The following is a 16,117-nucleotide window of genomic DNA, read 5'->3' as shown; positions in this document are numbered from 1 at the left end:
CCAACTAACTCCAAATCATATGACTAAGTATGAACACCCATAATAAACTCGCTCGAGCTTCCAAGTCTGAATTCCCACAATTCTCCTTCAAACCAACTTATCTAACACTTAAATTTTCAAAAATGCCAACTTCATACATAAGTCGTCGAATCGCTCCTGGATCACCCAAGACTCGACCCCAAAATAATCATACAAACCTATTGGAACTTTCAAATCCCGATTCTGAGATCGTTTACTTAAAGTGTTGACTTTAGTCAAGCTTAGCCACCGTAGGCCACTACCATAGAACTAAGCATTCAAAATTCAATCTGAACCCTTCTGGAACCAAACCAACTGCGACCGCAAGTCATCAAATAAGAAAAGCACATAATTAAAGTCTCAAATAGGGGACTGGGGTTCTACAAAGAAAAAACGGCCAGTTGAATCGTTACAATTATACATTGGCTTACCTAGTCTTTGAGGTTAGGTGCCATCACGACCTTTGGTGGGATTTTGGTTCGTGACAATGAAGAGCTTATTGGACTAGCGATGGCATTCTTTTGATAGGCTAAGTCGAGCCAAAGTTCGTTTGACCACCTCAATGATGTTGTTATTTTCTTCTAGCATATACAAAGAGGATCTCACTTCTTTTGGAGAAGATGAACAAAAAACATGAGTTGCAAATGACACTTCAAGTACTTGTTCTCCTAGTATTTCGGCTTTACTCCTTTTAATTTGGTCAACAATCTCCATGACAACTTTCAATCCGCCCTTGGAATCATATCTAGGGTTGATCTTCATTGGAGTCATCTTGATATTCTTGAACTTTGAAGAGAATAGATAAGAGGTAAAGATGTCCCATTGGGCGTACCAAAATTTATAACACCAGATTTTGTGTCTGAAAAATTAAAGACAAGAAAATAGCAATAAATATAATATTTAATCTTGCAAGTGATGAGGGTTGCAATTTGTAGAATATTGAAAATTCAAAGAGATGCAGTCATCTGATTCTTCTCGTCACGAACGTCAGTTCAGTGGCTCAAGAGCTTGGTCTTTAACTTGATGGACTTTGCATTTACTTCAAGAACTTGATCTTGAAATTGTGGTACGTAACGAACAATTTGATGATGTCACGAACCAGGATTTGAGATTCAGCTATCATGAATGAAAGATTTGAAGATGTCTACTTAAAATCTGGATTTGACTTTGCCTTAGGGATTAGGCCACGGACGAAGGTCATAGATTTAGAGTGAGACGTTGAATGTTGTTCTTCAGAGCATCTCTAGCCTTCCTTCTGCTTGCTATAAGTATTTCTTGTTTTTGATTTCTTCTTATCTCAAATGAGAGGTGTGACCCCTTAAGTGTGGAGTGGAGTAGCCTTCAAGAAAACCCTCATGAGCCATTGAGCTTGGAGCCTATGGATCGATCCATTTGATAGAAGTCCAATTAATGGGCAAGCACAATAGTATTAGACTTTTATTTAAATCAATTTATTCAAATTGAAATGTTTGACCCGATTATACTAACCCATAGTATTTATTTAGATTAGTATATATTCAATTTATTTGGAAACAACCTCTCTGCCTTCTTACAGGTACGGATAAGGTCTGCGTACACTCTACCCTTCTTAAATCCTACTTGTGACACTACACAGGGTATGTTGTTGTTGTAGTATATATTCAATTTTCGGTAAAATTCAAATCTCTTATGGATATAAATTTGATAAAATTTTAATTGTCTGCAGTAACTGATGTAGATTTTATACGAAGGTATTGATATCTTTGCTTGGTCACTTCAACAGTGTTCTCTAGAGAAAAGATGAAGAGCTGGGGATTTTTTTATTAATTTTTCAAAGAATTTCTTAATAGATATCAATAGTACTGGTATTATATTAAATAGGGTAACTTAGTCACATTGAATTTTTTATACATTACCAAAAAATAGTTTACATTATCATTACAGAGAATTCAAAATAAGGGAGGTAAGCGTAATACCGTAAAATATAAGGGAGATTAGTGTAATGAAGCGAAATTACGAGGGAATTCTCTGAAATTATCTTTAAAATTTAAAGTCTCATTATGCTAGAGGCAAAAAGAGTCTTTTAAAGTCTCTTTCTAGTTAAACTTCTAACAATAGAACGATTTTTTTTTTATACCACGCATGTAACTACAAAGAAAGGGCGACAAACCCCCTATCTAGGGGAGCATGAGTTTGAAGATTACTTCTCAAATGAGGAAATAAACTTTTTCAAAAGAAACCTTTCCTCTTTTATTCGATGAGGCAAATAGAGAACCAACTTTATTCCGTAACTTTTTTTTTTCCAGTCAAGCTTCGAAACCTTACAGTTATCATATCCTAGAATATACTCAATTCAGTACATCGTGGTCAGCTCCCAAATAGAATCTACTGTGGTGAGTGATGCATAGTGTTACATCTACAATTAGAATAAGACATGGATTGCACCAGAAAATACAGATCGTTTCTGTAAAAGAAAGAATAAAGTAAATGAAATTTTAGGTTTTTAAAATCAAGTGAAAAAGATTAGAGCTAAAAATGGACATAATCTCAGGCTCGTGTATGCACTTTATGCTTTTTCCAAGATTTGGTAGTTCTGTTTTGAGTACGAGCCTTACAAAGTACCCTATAGTAGTTTAAGTGAGCGCAATTTCAGAACACAAAGATAAAAGAAAAAAGGATAAAAAAACTTTTCTTTTCTCCCATTGAAGTAAATTTCAGTAATTTATAATCTCAAAGTACGGCTAAAACAAATACAATAGTAGCGTTTTTGAATGCAAATACTTCCATAGTTATTATTAGAACGTTATAGTAAATATCATTATTGGATTTGTGACAATTTATTTGTATTAATTCATCAACTTCAATATTAATCAAAGTTATTTGCATTAACCACATACATATTCCTTTAGGCATGGCTGATGATATCGAAATTTAGCCCTACAGCAATCAAAATGGAAAACTTGAATGCATATAAACAGATCTTCCAATGACGACACACAAGAGATGCCAAGTTGATTCCTCATTTCACCTTCCCAATGAACTGATTTTTAATAGATCTTGAACTGTCTATTGCATTATTTAAGTTTCAAATTAACACGTGTCAAACACGAAAAGGACAATGACCTCTTAATCATGACATCAACACTGGAATGTTCAGATGAAAAATCAAGAAAATGGTATAAATAAGATTTGGCAGAAAACGCTATTCTCAAATGCAAGAAAAGAAATGAACAAATACTGCGAGATAAATGCAAAAAAAGGACAGTCAAGTAGCTCATTGAAAATAACAAAACATGGCCATTACTCCAAATCACAATAAAAACAAGAGACATAGTAGTACTTCCCCATTCTCGAACTACACAATGAACTCCTTTTTTAAAACTAATAAACTCAATAACTTAGAATCTTCACATGAGTACTTTACGCACAAGCACAAGTACAAACGTCAGAAATTGTTTAATGATTTTTCATTCAATATATTACTCGATAAAAGAGTTAATCTCCAGAAAAGAAGTGCAGCATTGCAACTTTTGTTTTTATGGTTTAAAGGGAAGGAAAAGTTAGATTGTAACCTAAAGGAAAACACATTCCGAGAGTAAAGAAAGCCGCTCATTTGAGAGGATAGGCGGCAGCTCCTAGTCCTTTTTAGGCTTATCACACTGATACTGATGATTAATATTTAATCATTTTAATATTTCAAGCATGGTGATGGACAAATACATTAACAAAACCACCCCTTAAAATGTTATGTTCAATGAAAAAACTCACGAATGTCAACATACTTAAATAAAATAGTAGGCATTAAATTAGTTACAAGTTCCAATGCCATCTAATGCACTACTACTTAGTAGGCATTTGAACATACATATTTTTTGCAAATAATTTAAGTATTCTTTGTAATTTAACGTACAGTTTTATCTATTATCTCAAATTAAAACTTGGAATAGAAAATCTGACGTAGAAAAAATGATTCGAATAATATATCAAGTCACAAAACTTCTAACTTTATTGAAATTCATTTTTACACACATTCAACTTCAAAAATCTTTTTTTTCAACTTCAATGGAATATTCTCCAAACAGACCCAAATCTTGATTTCCAGAAAAGAATATAAAAGAAAACAGGAGAAAATGTGTAAAAACAAGAAGCCATTACTCAATTGCATTCATGGCTTTGTACATTTTAGAGTCGAGAAGAAGCTTGGAAGGAGAAGTGAGAAGGCTGCACAAAGTGTTTAATTTCCAAGAAGAGAACGAGGGTTTTCACCTGCTGAAGAGGGAGAAAAGTGGGTACATCACAAGAGCAATATATGGCTGAGAAACAGGTAAGAAAGTGCAGCATTTTCATTTGATGGATTTTCAAATGAAGTTATAGTGTTAACACAAAACTCTCATCCTTCTAACTAAATGTCATTTAGTGGGGAAGGAGAGGAAGGCAACAGCCCATATGAGTAATTAGAACTTTTCTCATATGCTTAAACCAATTCTGCAGAAGAACAATCACAGCAAGTGCTGATCACCTAAAAGTATATCTCAAATTTGGATTCCAACTAATAAGAGGGCGAGCTATTTCCCACCTTGCAAGTTTAACTAAACAAGTTGCAAGTGCTCATCAATTGAATAAAAGTGGGTATCAAATCAAAATGTTAGCCACCTTGGTTAAAAACATTTAAAAAAATTACAACTAGTGTAAAATCTTAAGTCCAAAGTTCAACACCTTTGATGATTTTACAAGGAAAAAATCTATTTGGATCTTACTCATCTCGCAACAAAACCCAAAACACAGCTTATTACCAAAATGAATCACAAATTTGAAAGTAGTAAAGAAAAAGTATAGAAGCAGGTCACATGCTTGTCACAAATACCCTACACTATTACACAAAAAGAAAAACAAAAATCAAACATGCTTCAATCCTTAATTAGTATGATCCACTATATCTAGAGGGACGATTAGCAGTTGGATCAAAAGAAAAGGAAAGTAAAGAAAAAGGCAAAAGGGAGCTCCCTTCAGTCCAAGCACAGATAAAAAGGGATGAATTTACCTCCCGCATCATTCACACATTCACAGTAGCGTATAGAAATACATATATGATTTCTACTGTGTTTGAATGAATGAGTCGGCAGCTAATCCAAATCCCTTCATCCACCTATGAGTGGACTGAAGGAAGCTCTCTTAAACCGTTCAATACCGAATTAAATTAATGTAAGAGGTAAATCACAAACAAATTTCTAAGAGGCTCAAAACTCAAATGAGCAAATAAGCAGTGCTATGTGCCCAAACATTTTCATATTCTTCTCAGTTTTCTATAAGAAGATATTTTGGTAGATCTAATCAAAAACAAATTGGGTAGATAAAAAATGTGTGGTGATTTTGGAGATAATGAGAGTAGAAATTCTCCTTACATTGATGCTTATGATTCGAGATCAATGGACTTCACATTTGGAAAGCAGCAACTGATTTGACTCTTGAAATCCGAACTGCGCCACACAAATTGGGACGGAGAGACTACTTAATAACTTGTCTTTCTTTTTTACTTGTCGAAGTAAAATCATCTTCCAACACAGTGACAGTACCTTCAAAGATATCAATGTCTAACAAGAAAATTCACAATACCAACATCGCTGTACAAATGAAATGTATTTTTGGTGTTTTCTTTTCTAAATTTAAAGAGCTAATATTGGGTTCTGAAGGCACATGAATAGATGGTGGAAAGTAATATACCTGCAACATACCCTAGACCAAAAAGGAAAACAGAAGTTCTCAAGTCAAATGGTTTTTAAAAGGCAAAGGAAAAAATTAACGAGACGCAGTAACACTAAAGCAGTAATATTTGTTAATTTTTCTGCCACTACTCCAATTGCCTGAATGAACCCTAACCCTAACCCGCTGCAAATCCAAGAAGGACAAGCTTGGCGAAAACCTAGACTAGCAATTGACCACAGTAGAAAGATCAGATCACAACTGACAAGTCACAAGGACAAAATCAAACTCATATAACATCATACAAATTAAAGGCGCATTTACCCCTGTTAATTGATGATCCGGTGAAGCAAGGAAAGATACTCCTGAAGCAGTGACCAACTCTCTTTAACGTCAAATAGTAAAAGCAATGACAGTATAAAACTCACTAATATATATCCAAAACAGATAAACGTATGATCAGCGAAATATTTATAACAACGAAAACAAAGAAGACTTCTTCTCCACTCCCCTAAGAAAATCCCAAGTTGGACAATCGATGAACCATGCAAGTGTTCTGAAGAAAACGAGACAAATGGAAGAAAAAAAGAAGGGAAAACAATGGTAGAAAGGGGAAAGAGTAAGCAAGAATCCCGGAAGATGGAGAGGTAGTATTGGTTATATTAGCTTAAGTAGAGTGTAGTGTCACTCTCGGCCTAAGAGTCAGAGCAAAAGGGAAAGCGATGTATGAATGAAGATCTCCACGAATCTCTGCCAAAGAGAAACCAAACCTAGTGGCTAGTAGGGGGTTCTCTCTCTCTTTCTTTTTTCTATACCTTATACAAGAGGGGAGTTGTTGAAAAGACAGGCGTAGAATGGTGTATTTATACACATGATGGATAAAAACTGTCTTCTCTTTCTCTCTCCCCCCTCCTTATCAGGGAAAGAGTTTTGTAGGAAAAAGAAAGAAAAAAGAGTGGCTCTTGTGGGGTTTTCTTTTCTTTGACCATTGTCAGTTTCTTTTAGACAGTAAATACTACAGTCTAGCTGTCTTCTACTAATTTTACTGTTCTCCTGGTAGCAGCCTTTTGTGGGTCACCGGAAGAAAGAGACTGATAAAATAGGGTTAGAATTAAGAATGAGAATAGTGCAGGTCAGTTACGATGTTGTAAGTAAATTGGCTAAAGTGACATTGAAACCCCGTGCAAGTCCTCAACATAAATTTGATCTTTTTTCCCCATTTGGTGAAGAAATTCTTAGATGTTGAGAAAACTCCGAAAACAAATCTAACTACGGTTGTTTACCCGTAAAACAGTATAATTAAAGTTGTTACATGATTTATAGACAAACGAATTAATTTGATTCAAAAATAATAAAGAGATAAGATTAAAAATGAGATTCAGCAACTGAAATTAAAGAAGATGACAAGTCTGGCTCCGGGCGCAATGTCTCTGAAGACGAAAGTGAAAGTAATGATAAAATGCAAATAAAGTTGTTTAATTGAGAGCAAAAGTAAAATATAGCCTATGTTTGCAGAAAATTGCGTGTATTACAATGGTTGTTGAGCATGTTATTTATAGCTTTACCTAAGGAAACAACATCCTAGGATCAAGTTCCTCTTAAATGATAATAAAAGAGTCATTGATGAATATGTAACAACAGACCATGAATGCAAATATTCTCTGCAACGGTTGCTTATTTAATGTTAGAGAATTTTCACTCATTGAATGTTATCTGATGGCAAACCCTTGATCTTCTCCCATTAAATATGCTCCATTCGGGATTTACCTGGTGTCGATTACATTCGTTGTATCCAGTATTGGTCATTGCCTAACTTGCATGCATTTTTCTTACCTTCGGTTCCACGTGTCATGCTATCATTCAACCATCTGTTATAAATCAATTTTACCCCATACAGATAGTCCTCCTACTTTTCGGTAACACATCTTAGTGTTACCAGGAAGTTGGTAAAGAATTTTTTGTTAGCGAAAAAGTTCCTGAACAGACTCTGACGCTTGAAAGGACGCACGTCTTCTCGCATTTAATACCCAAACATGTGTTGTCCTACGATTCAACAAATATTTTCGCCGATTTTAGAAGTAATCATGACCACGATTTTTGTCGTTTATAACTCCCCTTCTACCATTATTCTTACTTCTTTACTTCCAAAAATTTTCATAAGTCTCTCATTCTCTTTGCATCTGCTTAGAAAAAATTTCATCTTCTTCAACTCTCTTAGAAAATGTTTTGCTACACTTTTACAACCATGGCTTCTTTCTATGCACTCTTTGGAAGCACTAGTCTTCTCTTCTGTGGAGGACAAAGAAAAATAAGGACAAGAAAGCCGATGTCGATCCTAAACCTCCCACTATAAACACCATCATACCACAACATCTCCCTAACGACTTCCAGGAGGAGGCCACTTCTGCATCTTCACGGACTTGGCCTGTTAGTAAGTATCCTTCCTCCATTCTCCCTTCAAGTATCCCAACTGTGAAGGAGGACTGCAAGTGCCCCAATCTTGAAATTCTCGCCCCGGATATGATAGAGTGGGGTTACCTTCACCAAGGTGGGTTTTATGTATGTATATACATACCCATTTACCTTGGGTTCATTCTCTCTAGGGTCGAATGAAGGGCTTGACCCTATAATTTTGGAGTTTTGCCGCAGGAACCAGGTTTGCTTAGCACAAGTAGGCCCATCTATATGGCGAACGGTGGCTTGCCTTCACCAACTGTGCACAAAGATCGGAAAAACCCTAACCCCATGCACATATGATGAATCTTTACTCTCCCAAAGTTTTTCGCGGGGAGCAATAGACTTCAGCAAACATGGTCACCACGCTCTTCTCACCATAGTGGATGATGACACTCATCGCGGATGGATGGAGTGATTCGTCATCATTGCTACCAGTGACATCATCCCGGCCACCACTTCGTCTTTTCCTGAGTCGTGGAATCGCTTCTTAAGTTTTCAATTATTCGTTTCCTTCCTTTGTGAAAAAATTATTTTTCGTTGTTGCTGATCTTCTTATTTCTTTTGTTCCAGCTATCCGATGGGAACCACCACGGGTTCAAGGCCTGGACCAGTGGGTTCAGAAAATTCTGAAAATCACGACACTAGAATTCTGCCGGTGGAAGAAATGGCCCCTAAATATGGGTGGAAGGCTAAAAATCATGGTAAGCCGAGTACTTCTTCCATTTATCTTTGTGCGATCACAGGTAATTTCATGAAAAGTTGCTAACTCCATTTTTTGCTTAATACGGGACTTCCGCAGGGCTCTGTCGGTTACCCCGAAATTGACATTTTAGAGGACCCCAAGGAGGATAGAAGGGTGTTGCAAGGCGCCCTTGCCTGAAGCAGAGCTCGTAGATCTGCTTCCGGTTAGGGTGCCTCATCTCGGATTCCCTAGCCCGAGAACAAGCAACAAAAAAGACGACGATCTTCCTTAGCTGGGACTCAAAGTAAGAAAATAAAGAAAGTTACAACCGAGCAGGTTGCAGTGGTCCTCGTTGATGGGGGGAAGCCAGTGGTGAAAAGGCTCCCCTTTAAAGGAGGAAAGGATCTTCACCAGCTCAATCGGGTGCTCAGTCGGGAAAGCTTTAAAACCCAACGTCGGATGAAGTTGACGTGCTTTGGGGCGAGATGAGCTTGATCAAGAATGCTGATTCTCTTTGACAGGCCCCCTTTGTTGCCTCCGGTCCAGCGGGTTCAGACCCTGGGCCTCTTCTACCTCCAACCACTAAGCCAGTAACAATCGACATTTCTTCTGCCACCCCCGCTTCTTCACCTTCTACACCGATGGGTTCACTCTCATCGACACCAGCTGCACCTTCTCTGCCGACAACAACTACCAATCCTTCACTAGTACCGTTTGAGCGAGAAAGGGGTGCTTCTCATCCTCGGTCTCCCGACCACGGGAATTTGGGGCACAATTATTCAACCCATTCCCTAGATCCACGCGGGAGAAGAAATGCCATTATTTTGATTTTGAAAGAGTGCCATCTTTTGTCCAAGCCGGTAGATCTTGCGAATTATCTGAAGTCGTTGGCTTCAAAAAAAGATTGGAAAAAAATGCGCTCCCTTTATGGGGAGTGCTTGATGAACAATGCCATTCACAACGCGACGCAAGTACGTACTTGTTTTCTTATATCCTCTTCCGAACGGGATCAACTGTTGGCTGAAAAGAGCCAACTTGATGCGCTCCTTCCGGTATTGGAGGCAAAAGCTATTGAGGCGAGCGAGCTTAAGGCTCAGTTGCAGCAAAGCGAACAAGATAAAATGGCACACAACCAAGAAGCCACTCAATTACACGAACAACTTCAAGAGGCTAAGGCTAAGTGGGCCGAGCTCCATGACGTTGTGCTTGCTGCTGCCGAGCACGAGTCTGCCTTCGAGGTGCAAATAAATAATTTGAAGGCAGACATAAGCTCCAAAACCGGGGAGGCCAATGCTGCCAAGGAGTAGGCGACCAAAATGGAGGAGAGGTTTAAGAGAATCATGGAGCAAAATAAGATCCACTTATCTACAACTATAGAGTTTGATTCTCGCCTCAACGCCATGAGATCTGAAAGGGACGACCTTCAGGCTGAAATTGATAGACTCAAATCAAAGCTCCATTACAAGAAGATTCCCTCGTATTTGAGAAGACTTATGCTATATATCATATGAGGAGGAAAACCTTGGAAGAGGCCAAAACGTGCATCATCAATGTTGATGATTGCATCGTCAAGGCCCGAGAACTGGAGCTAACTGCTCGTGAAAATCTTCTCGTTTGGCCCGCTGCAACTGACTCTTCGAGCACCGGTTTCGAGTATTCAAGAACCGAAGGGGAGATTGAAGAAAATAAAGATGAAGGTTCAAGCTCCGAGCCGGTAGTAGATCTGCCTCCTTCCACCGGGGAAAATATAGACCTATCTCTCCCTTCGGGTTTCGTCGGCAATGACGTTTAAATTTTTCTTTTAATATCTTGTAATTATGCCAAATATTTCACCGAGTTTGGCACTTTGATGAATAAAGAATATTTTGCTTAAATGTTGTGCAAAATATATTCCTTTTGCATTGAATTGATTAAAGTTTTGGGTATATTTTCATCTGATAACTTTTGATTCCGGGCATAAAATGAAACCTTTCGGAATCAACCCTTTACTATGAGGGTTTCATAAGAGAGGGACATCTTATGTTTACAGTGCTCTTGAAGATGACGTCTCATGTTTATTCCGGCACAAGCATTTGAAGTTTTTGTTATCTTTCAAATGATAAAGTTAACTCATAATTTGGACAAGAAATAAGATAAAAATAAAGGACTTGATTTTATTCCTTCTATCTTTAAAAGTACATAAGCATTTTTTTTCTAAAGTAAAAACTATCAGTACATGTGGCTAACTTGTACAACTTATTTTTATAGGGTTGATCATGCAGTCCTCGGTCCCGATGAATATTGATCCCGATTCTCGCAGTCCTGGTTTTCGTGGCACTCCTGGTGCCGTATCAGATATTATCCCCCCTAGTGTTCAAATGTGAAGCATGCGAATTCGAACAATGGGTGTCTTGCTTCATAGGTAGAAACGACTCATAAATGGTTAAATAATCCTTTTTAGTGATGGAAGGCAAAGCTTGCCAACAAACCAAAGATTATTTAACCACCTATATAGCCATTTGTTATCGATGTGAAAATTTTTGTGCCTTAGTGTCTAAAGGTCTTTCCTTTTGCCGATGACTCTCCCTTCGTAGTATGCTTTCCGTTGCTGCCTCATTAAAAACCTTGCTAGAAAAATCCAATTGGAAAAAAACTGGTCGAAGAGAAAAAGAGTGCAGCACATACTTTCAGTATTGGTAGCATCTGTCAGCAATAATACGTTTTGAGGTGAGTCACATTCCAATTGCTGGGCAACTTGACTCCATCTTAATTCCCCAACGCGTACGACCCTTTACCAGTAATAGCTGAAACTCGGTAAGGACCTTCCCATATTGGACCTAGCATTCCGGCGTTGACTTCCCTAGTGCTCTGAGTCACCTTTCTCAAAACTAAGTCTCCTACTTTTGAAGTAGCGGAGATTGACCCTCTGATTATAATATCTTTCCATCCTTTGCTTTTGAGCCTATGCTCGTCTAACAAGTCCAGCCTTACCAACAACGCCTCATTGTTTGCTTCTTCATTTACTTCCACCGGTATCAGAGCTTCTGCGCCATATACGAGAGAGAAAGGTATTTTTCCCATGATCGACTTCGTCGTTGTCCGGTATGCCCATAGTACACCTGGTAGCTCTTCGGTCCATTTAACTTTAGCAGCTTCTAAACTCTTTTTAATGTTTTGGATAATCACCTTATTGGTTGATTCTGCTTGTCCGTTAGCACTTGGATGGTACGGTGAATAGGTAATCCTATTGATTTTCAAATCTTCCATAAAATTTGTGACTTTGGAACCTATGAACTACGGTCCATTGTCGCAGGCAATCTACCTCGGTATTCCGAATCAGCAGATTATGTGGTCCCATATGAAGTCGACCACTTCGTACTTACTGATCTTTTGGTAAGGACCTGTTTCAACCCATTTAGTGAAGTAGTCAGTTAAAACTAAAAGAAATCTTGCCTATTTGGGGCTCGGTGGCAGAGAACCGACTATGTCCATTCCCCATTTCATGAATGGTCGTGGGGACAATATCGAATACAAGAGTTCTGTCGGTTGGTGCACCAATTGTGCATGGCGTTGGCATTTGTCGCACTTATGAAAAAATACCTTTGCATCCTGCTCTATCTGAGGCCAATAGTAGCCTGCCCTAACCAACTTTAGAACCAACAAATCTGCACCGGAATGGTTCCCGCAAATTCCTTCGTGGACTTCTCTCATCACGTTGTCTACCTCTGAGGCTCCCAGACATCAGGCCAATGGTCCTTGGTATGATCTTCTATATAATTTCCCATCCATAAGGTAGTAACGAGCTCCTTTGGTTCGTAGTGCCCGGGACGCTTTCGGGTCTCCGGGTAATTTGCCATGCCGAAGATATTCGACGAACTCATTCCTCTAGTCCGAGACTAGGTTGGTTGAATTGACTTCACAGTAACCATCCACATCCAATGCCGTTGGAGGAATGAGTTCGAAGTAACCATCCACATCCAATACCAAACGTAAAAGTTGAATGTCGGTACTGAAGTCATATCCTTTCATCTCCGTAAATGACCCAAAATTGGCCAATGCATCTGCTTCCATATTTTCTTTCCCTCGAATGTGTACGATTGACCATTCCCTAAATCGTGCGAGCAATGCCTGAACCTTGTTCACTTATTGTTGCATACACTCTTACTTCGTGGCAAAAATCCTGTATACTTGGTTTACTACCAGCTGGGAATCTCACTTTACCTCGATGGCCTCGGAGCCGAGTCCCTGGGCTATTTCAAGTCCTGCAACCAAAGCTTCATACTCGGCTTCATTGTTAGTTAATGGAACAGTCTTAATGGCATGTCTCAGGATTTCTCCCGAGGGAGTGACTAGAACTACCCCGAGACCGGGCCCTTTTACATTGGAAGCTCCATCCGTAAAGAAGGTCCAGACTCCTGATGTCGTTTTCGACACCAACACTACTTCCTTAGTAGCCTAGGGCATTAACCCGAGATTGAAATCAGCCACAAAGTCAGCCAAAACTTGTGAATTGATCGTAGTCGTGGGTTTGTACTCAATGTTAAACTCACTAATTTGACTGCCCATTTAGCCAAAAGGCCTGACAACTCAGGATTGTGAAGGACATTCCTTAAGGGAAAAGTTGTCACAATGGCTATCGGGTAGCACTGCAAATTAGGCCTAAGCTTTCTAGAGGCGACTATGAGAGCTAAGTCCACCTTTTCGAGGTGCGGATAGAGAGTCTCCGCTCTTGATAATATTTTACTTACATAATAAACAAAAAATTGCGTACCTTCTTTCTCTCGGACTATAAGGGCACTTATCGCTACTTCTGAGACCACAGGATATATTAGCAACTGATCGCCTTCCCCTGGTTTTGACAGTAATAGGGGGCTTGATAGGTATCCTTTTAGGTCTTTTAAGGCTTGTTGGCATTCCGGAGTCCACTCAAAATTGTTCTTCTTTTTGAGAAGTGAGAAGAAGTGCTGACACTTTTATGAGGATTTTGAGATGAACCTGCTTAAGGATGCTAACCTTCCGGTTAATCTTTGCACTTCTTTCACGCTTGTTAGCTGGTCCGAGATGTCTTCGATGGCTTTGATTTTATCGAGATTTACCTAGATCCCTCTTTTCAAGACCAGAAACCACAAGAACTTACTAGAACTAACCCCGAACACATATTTCTTTGGGTTAAACTTCATGTTATGCTTCCTCAGAATGTCGAAAGTCTCTTAGAGGTGCTTCAAATGATCTCCTGCATTCAAAGACTTGACTAACATGTTATCAATATATACTTTAATTGTTTCCCATATTTGATTCTCAAGTATTTTGTTAACGAGCCTTTGGTAAGTAGCTACGGCATTCTTAAGCCCAAATAACATCATATTATAGCAATATGTGCCAAAGTCTATTATGAAAGAAGTTTGTTCCTGTTCCTCCGGGTTCATCTTGATTTGATTGTACCCGGAGTGAGCATCAAGGAAGCTCATTAACTCGTGTATGACTGTAGCATCAATTATTTAATCAATATTTGGCAATGGGAACGAGTCTTTAGGGCACACCTTATTTAAATCCTTATAATCTACGCACATTCTAAACTTGTTATTCTTTTTCGAACTACAACTACATTGGCTAACCATTCTGGATATTTTACCTCCCAATAGAACCGGTATTGAGTAGTCAGGTTACCTCTTCTTTAACAAACTTGTTCCTGACCTCGACAATCAGACGTTCCTTCTGCCTTACCGGTAGGAAGTTTGGGTCCAGGCTTAGCTTGTGAACGACCACTTCCAATGGGATACCTGTCATATCCGAGTGCAACCACGCAAAGCACTCTACATTAGCTTTAAGAAAATTTATAAATTCTAACCTGAGTTCGGGATTGAGTCATGTTCCTAAGTAAAACTTCCTTTCCAAAACTTCATCTCGGCCACTTGCTCGAATTCTTCCGCGGTTGACTTTGTAGCATCCGTCTCCTCCACTACCTGAAAATATCTCAGCACTTGGTGGAATTCCGATGACTTCTCGCCTTTATCGTCTACATTCGGGAAGGGAGAAGGCATCGGTTCCTGTAATTGCTATTTGATGGGCTCCTTCCCCTTGCTGTTGGAAATTGTTACTGCGTTCATCTCTCTTACTGCCAGTTGGTCTCCTCTTATCTTCTTGATCCCTTCCAGTGTTGGAAATTTCAATAACTGGTGATATATCAAAGGTACGACCTTCATCTCATGTATCCGCGACCGCTCGAGGATTACATTGTAGCCCATGTCGCCATCTACCACTTCAAATAAGGTGGTCTTGGTTACCCCTTTGCATTCATGGGTAGTAGGAGCTCTCCTCGGGTTGTCACACTTGTCAAGTTGAATCCAGCTAAGAGTTTTGTCGCCGGAATGATGCTTCCGATCAGCTTTGCTTGCTCAAGCACTCTCCATTGGATGATGTTGGTAGAGCTTCTTGGGTCAACCAAAATACGCTTAATTTTGAAATCTAAAACATTAAGAGAGATTACTAGAGCGTCATTATGCGGCAGAAGAAGTCTGTCAGCGTCTTCCTCCGTGAAGGTTATATCATCATCCACGACTTTTCGGAGTCTCTTGTTATAAGTCACCAATATATTTATTTTCTTGGCCATCGAGAAGGTTACACCGTTGATTTCATTCCCTCTAAAAATCATGTTGATAGACAACTGAGGGGAGTCTTCTGTTGCCTTCGAAGGCTCTGTATTATCCCGACTTCGGCCGCAATTGTTCTTGGCTCAATCACTTAAATATTCCCTGAGATGGCCATTCTTCAACAATGTCGCCACCTCTTCACGTAGATGCCGACAGTCCTCAGTTCTATGACCGTGAGTCCCATGATATTCACACCACAAGTTGGGATCTCTTTGGCTGGGATCGAATCTGATTGGCTTAGGGAATTGCGCTTCTTTGATATTCCTCATCACCGATATCAACTCTACTAAGCTGATGTTGAAGTTATAATACGATAACCTGGGATATATGGAGTCTCGGGCCCCTAGTACCTCTTTTTCTTGTAACGACCTGTTGTTACGGCAATAATCGATTCTTTTATCAGAAGTGAACCTATACGAGGACCGAAACCCTTTGCTGATGCGTCCTTCGATTCTTTGATACGACAAAAAACGACCTCTAGAGGATTGCTGATCCGTATCAAAGTCGCTTTTAACCTTATCCTGGTTTTTGTCCCTATCCCGTCCCTTGATTGATATCGGGAACCCGAGTTGATCATCTTCTATCCTTATTTTAGACTCATAGCGATTATGGACATCCGCCCATGTGGTTGCTTAAAACTCGAGCAGGCTTT

The 16,117-nt window shown here is 39.1% G+C and overlaps 1 protein-coding gene and 1 long non-coding RNA gene across 2 annotated transcripts; both read right to left on the bottom strand.

The window, feature by feature from the left end:
* Positions 1–3,274: 3,274 nt before the first annotated feature.
* Positions 3,275–6,611, bottom strand: LOC107809640 (uncharacterized). The gene is made up of 2 exons (XR_001653451.2): positions 6,022–6,611; positions 3,275–5,474 (listed from the first exon to the last, which is right to left on the bottom strand). It is a non-coding gene; the product is annotated as an uncharacterized LOC107809640 (long non-coding RNA).
* Positions 6,612–11,581: 4,970 nt separating this feature from the next.
* Positions 11,582–12,082, bottom strand: LOC142166396 (uncharacterized). Its single transcript, XM_075225566.1, has one exon. The coding sequence runs from the start codon at positions 12,080–12,082 to the stop codon at positions 11,582–11,584; it is 501 nt and encodes a 166-aa protein (XP_075081667.1).
* Positions 12,083–16,117: the final 4,035 nt, after the last annotated feature.

Source organism: Nicotiana tabacum, chromosome 2, assembly GCF_000715075.1.
Source record: "Nicotiana tabacum cultivar K326 chromosome 2, ASM71507v2, whole genome shotgun sequence".
NCBI classification, from domain to species: Eukaryota; Viridiplantae; Streptophyta; class Magnoliopsida; order Solanales; family Solanaceae; genus Nicotiana; species Nicotiana tabacum.
This window is presented reverse-complemented; position numbering and strand designations above follow the sequence as displayed.

Excerpts from the sequence above, each read along its gene's own strand:
- LOC142166396 (XM_075225566.1), bottom strand. The coding sequence starts at position 12,082 with ATGGAAGATTTGAAAATCAATAGGATTACCTATTCACCGTACCATCCA.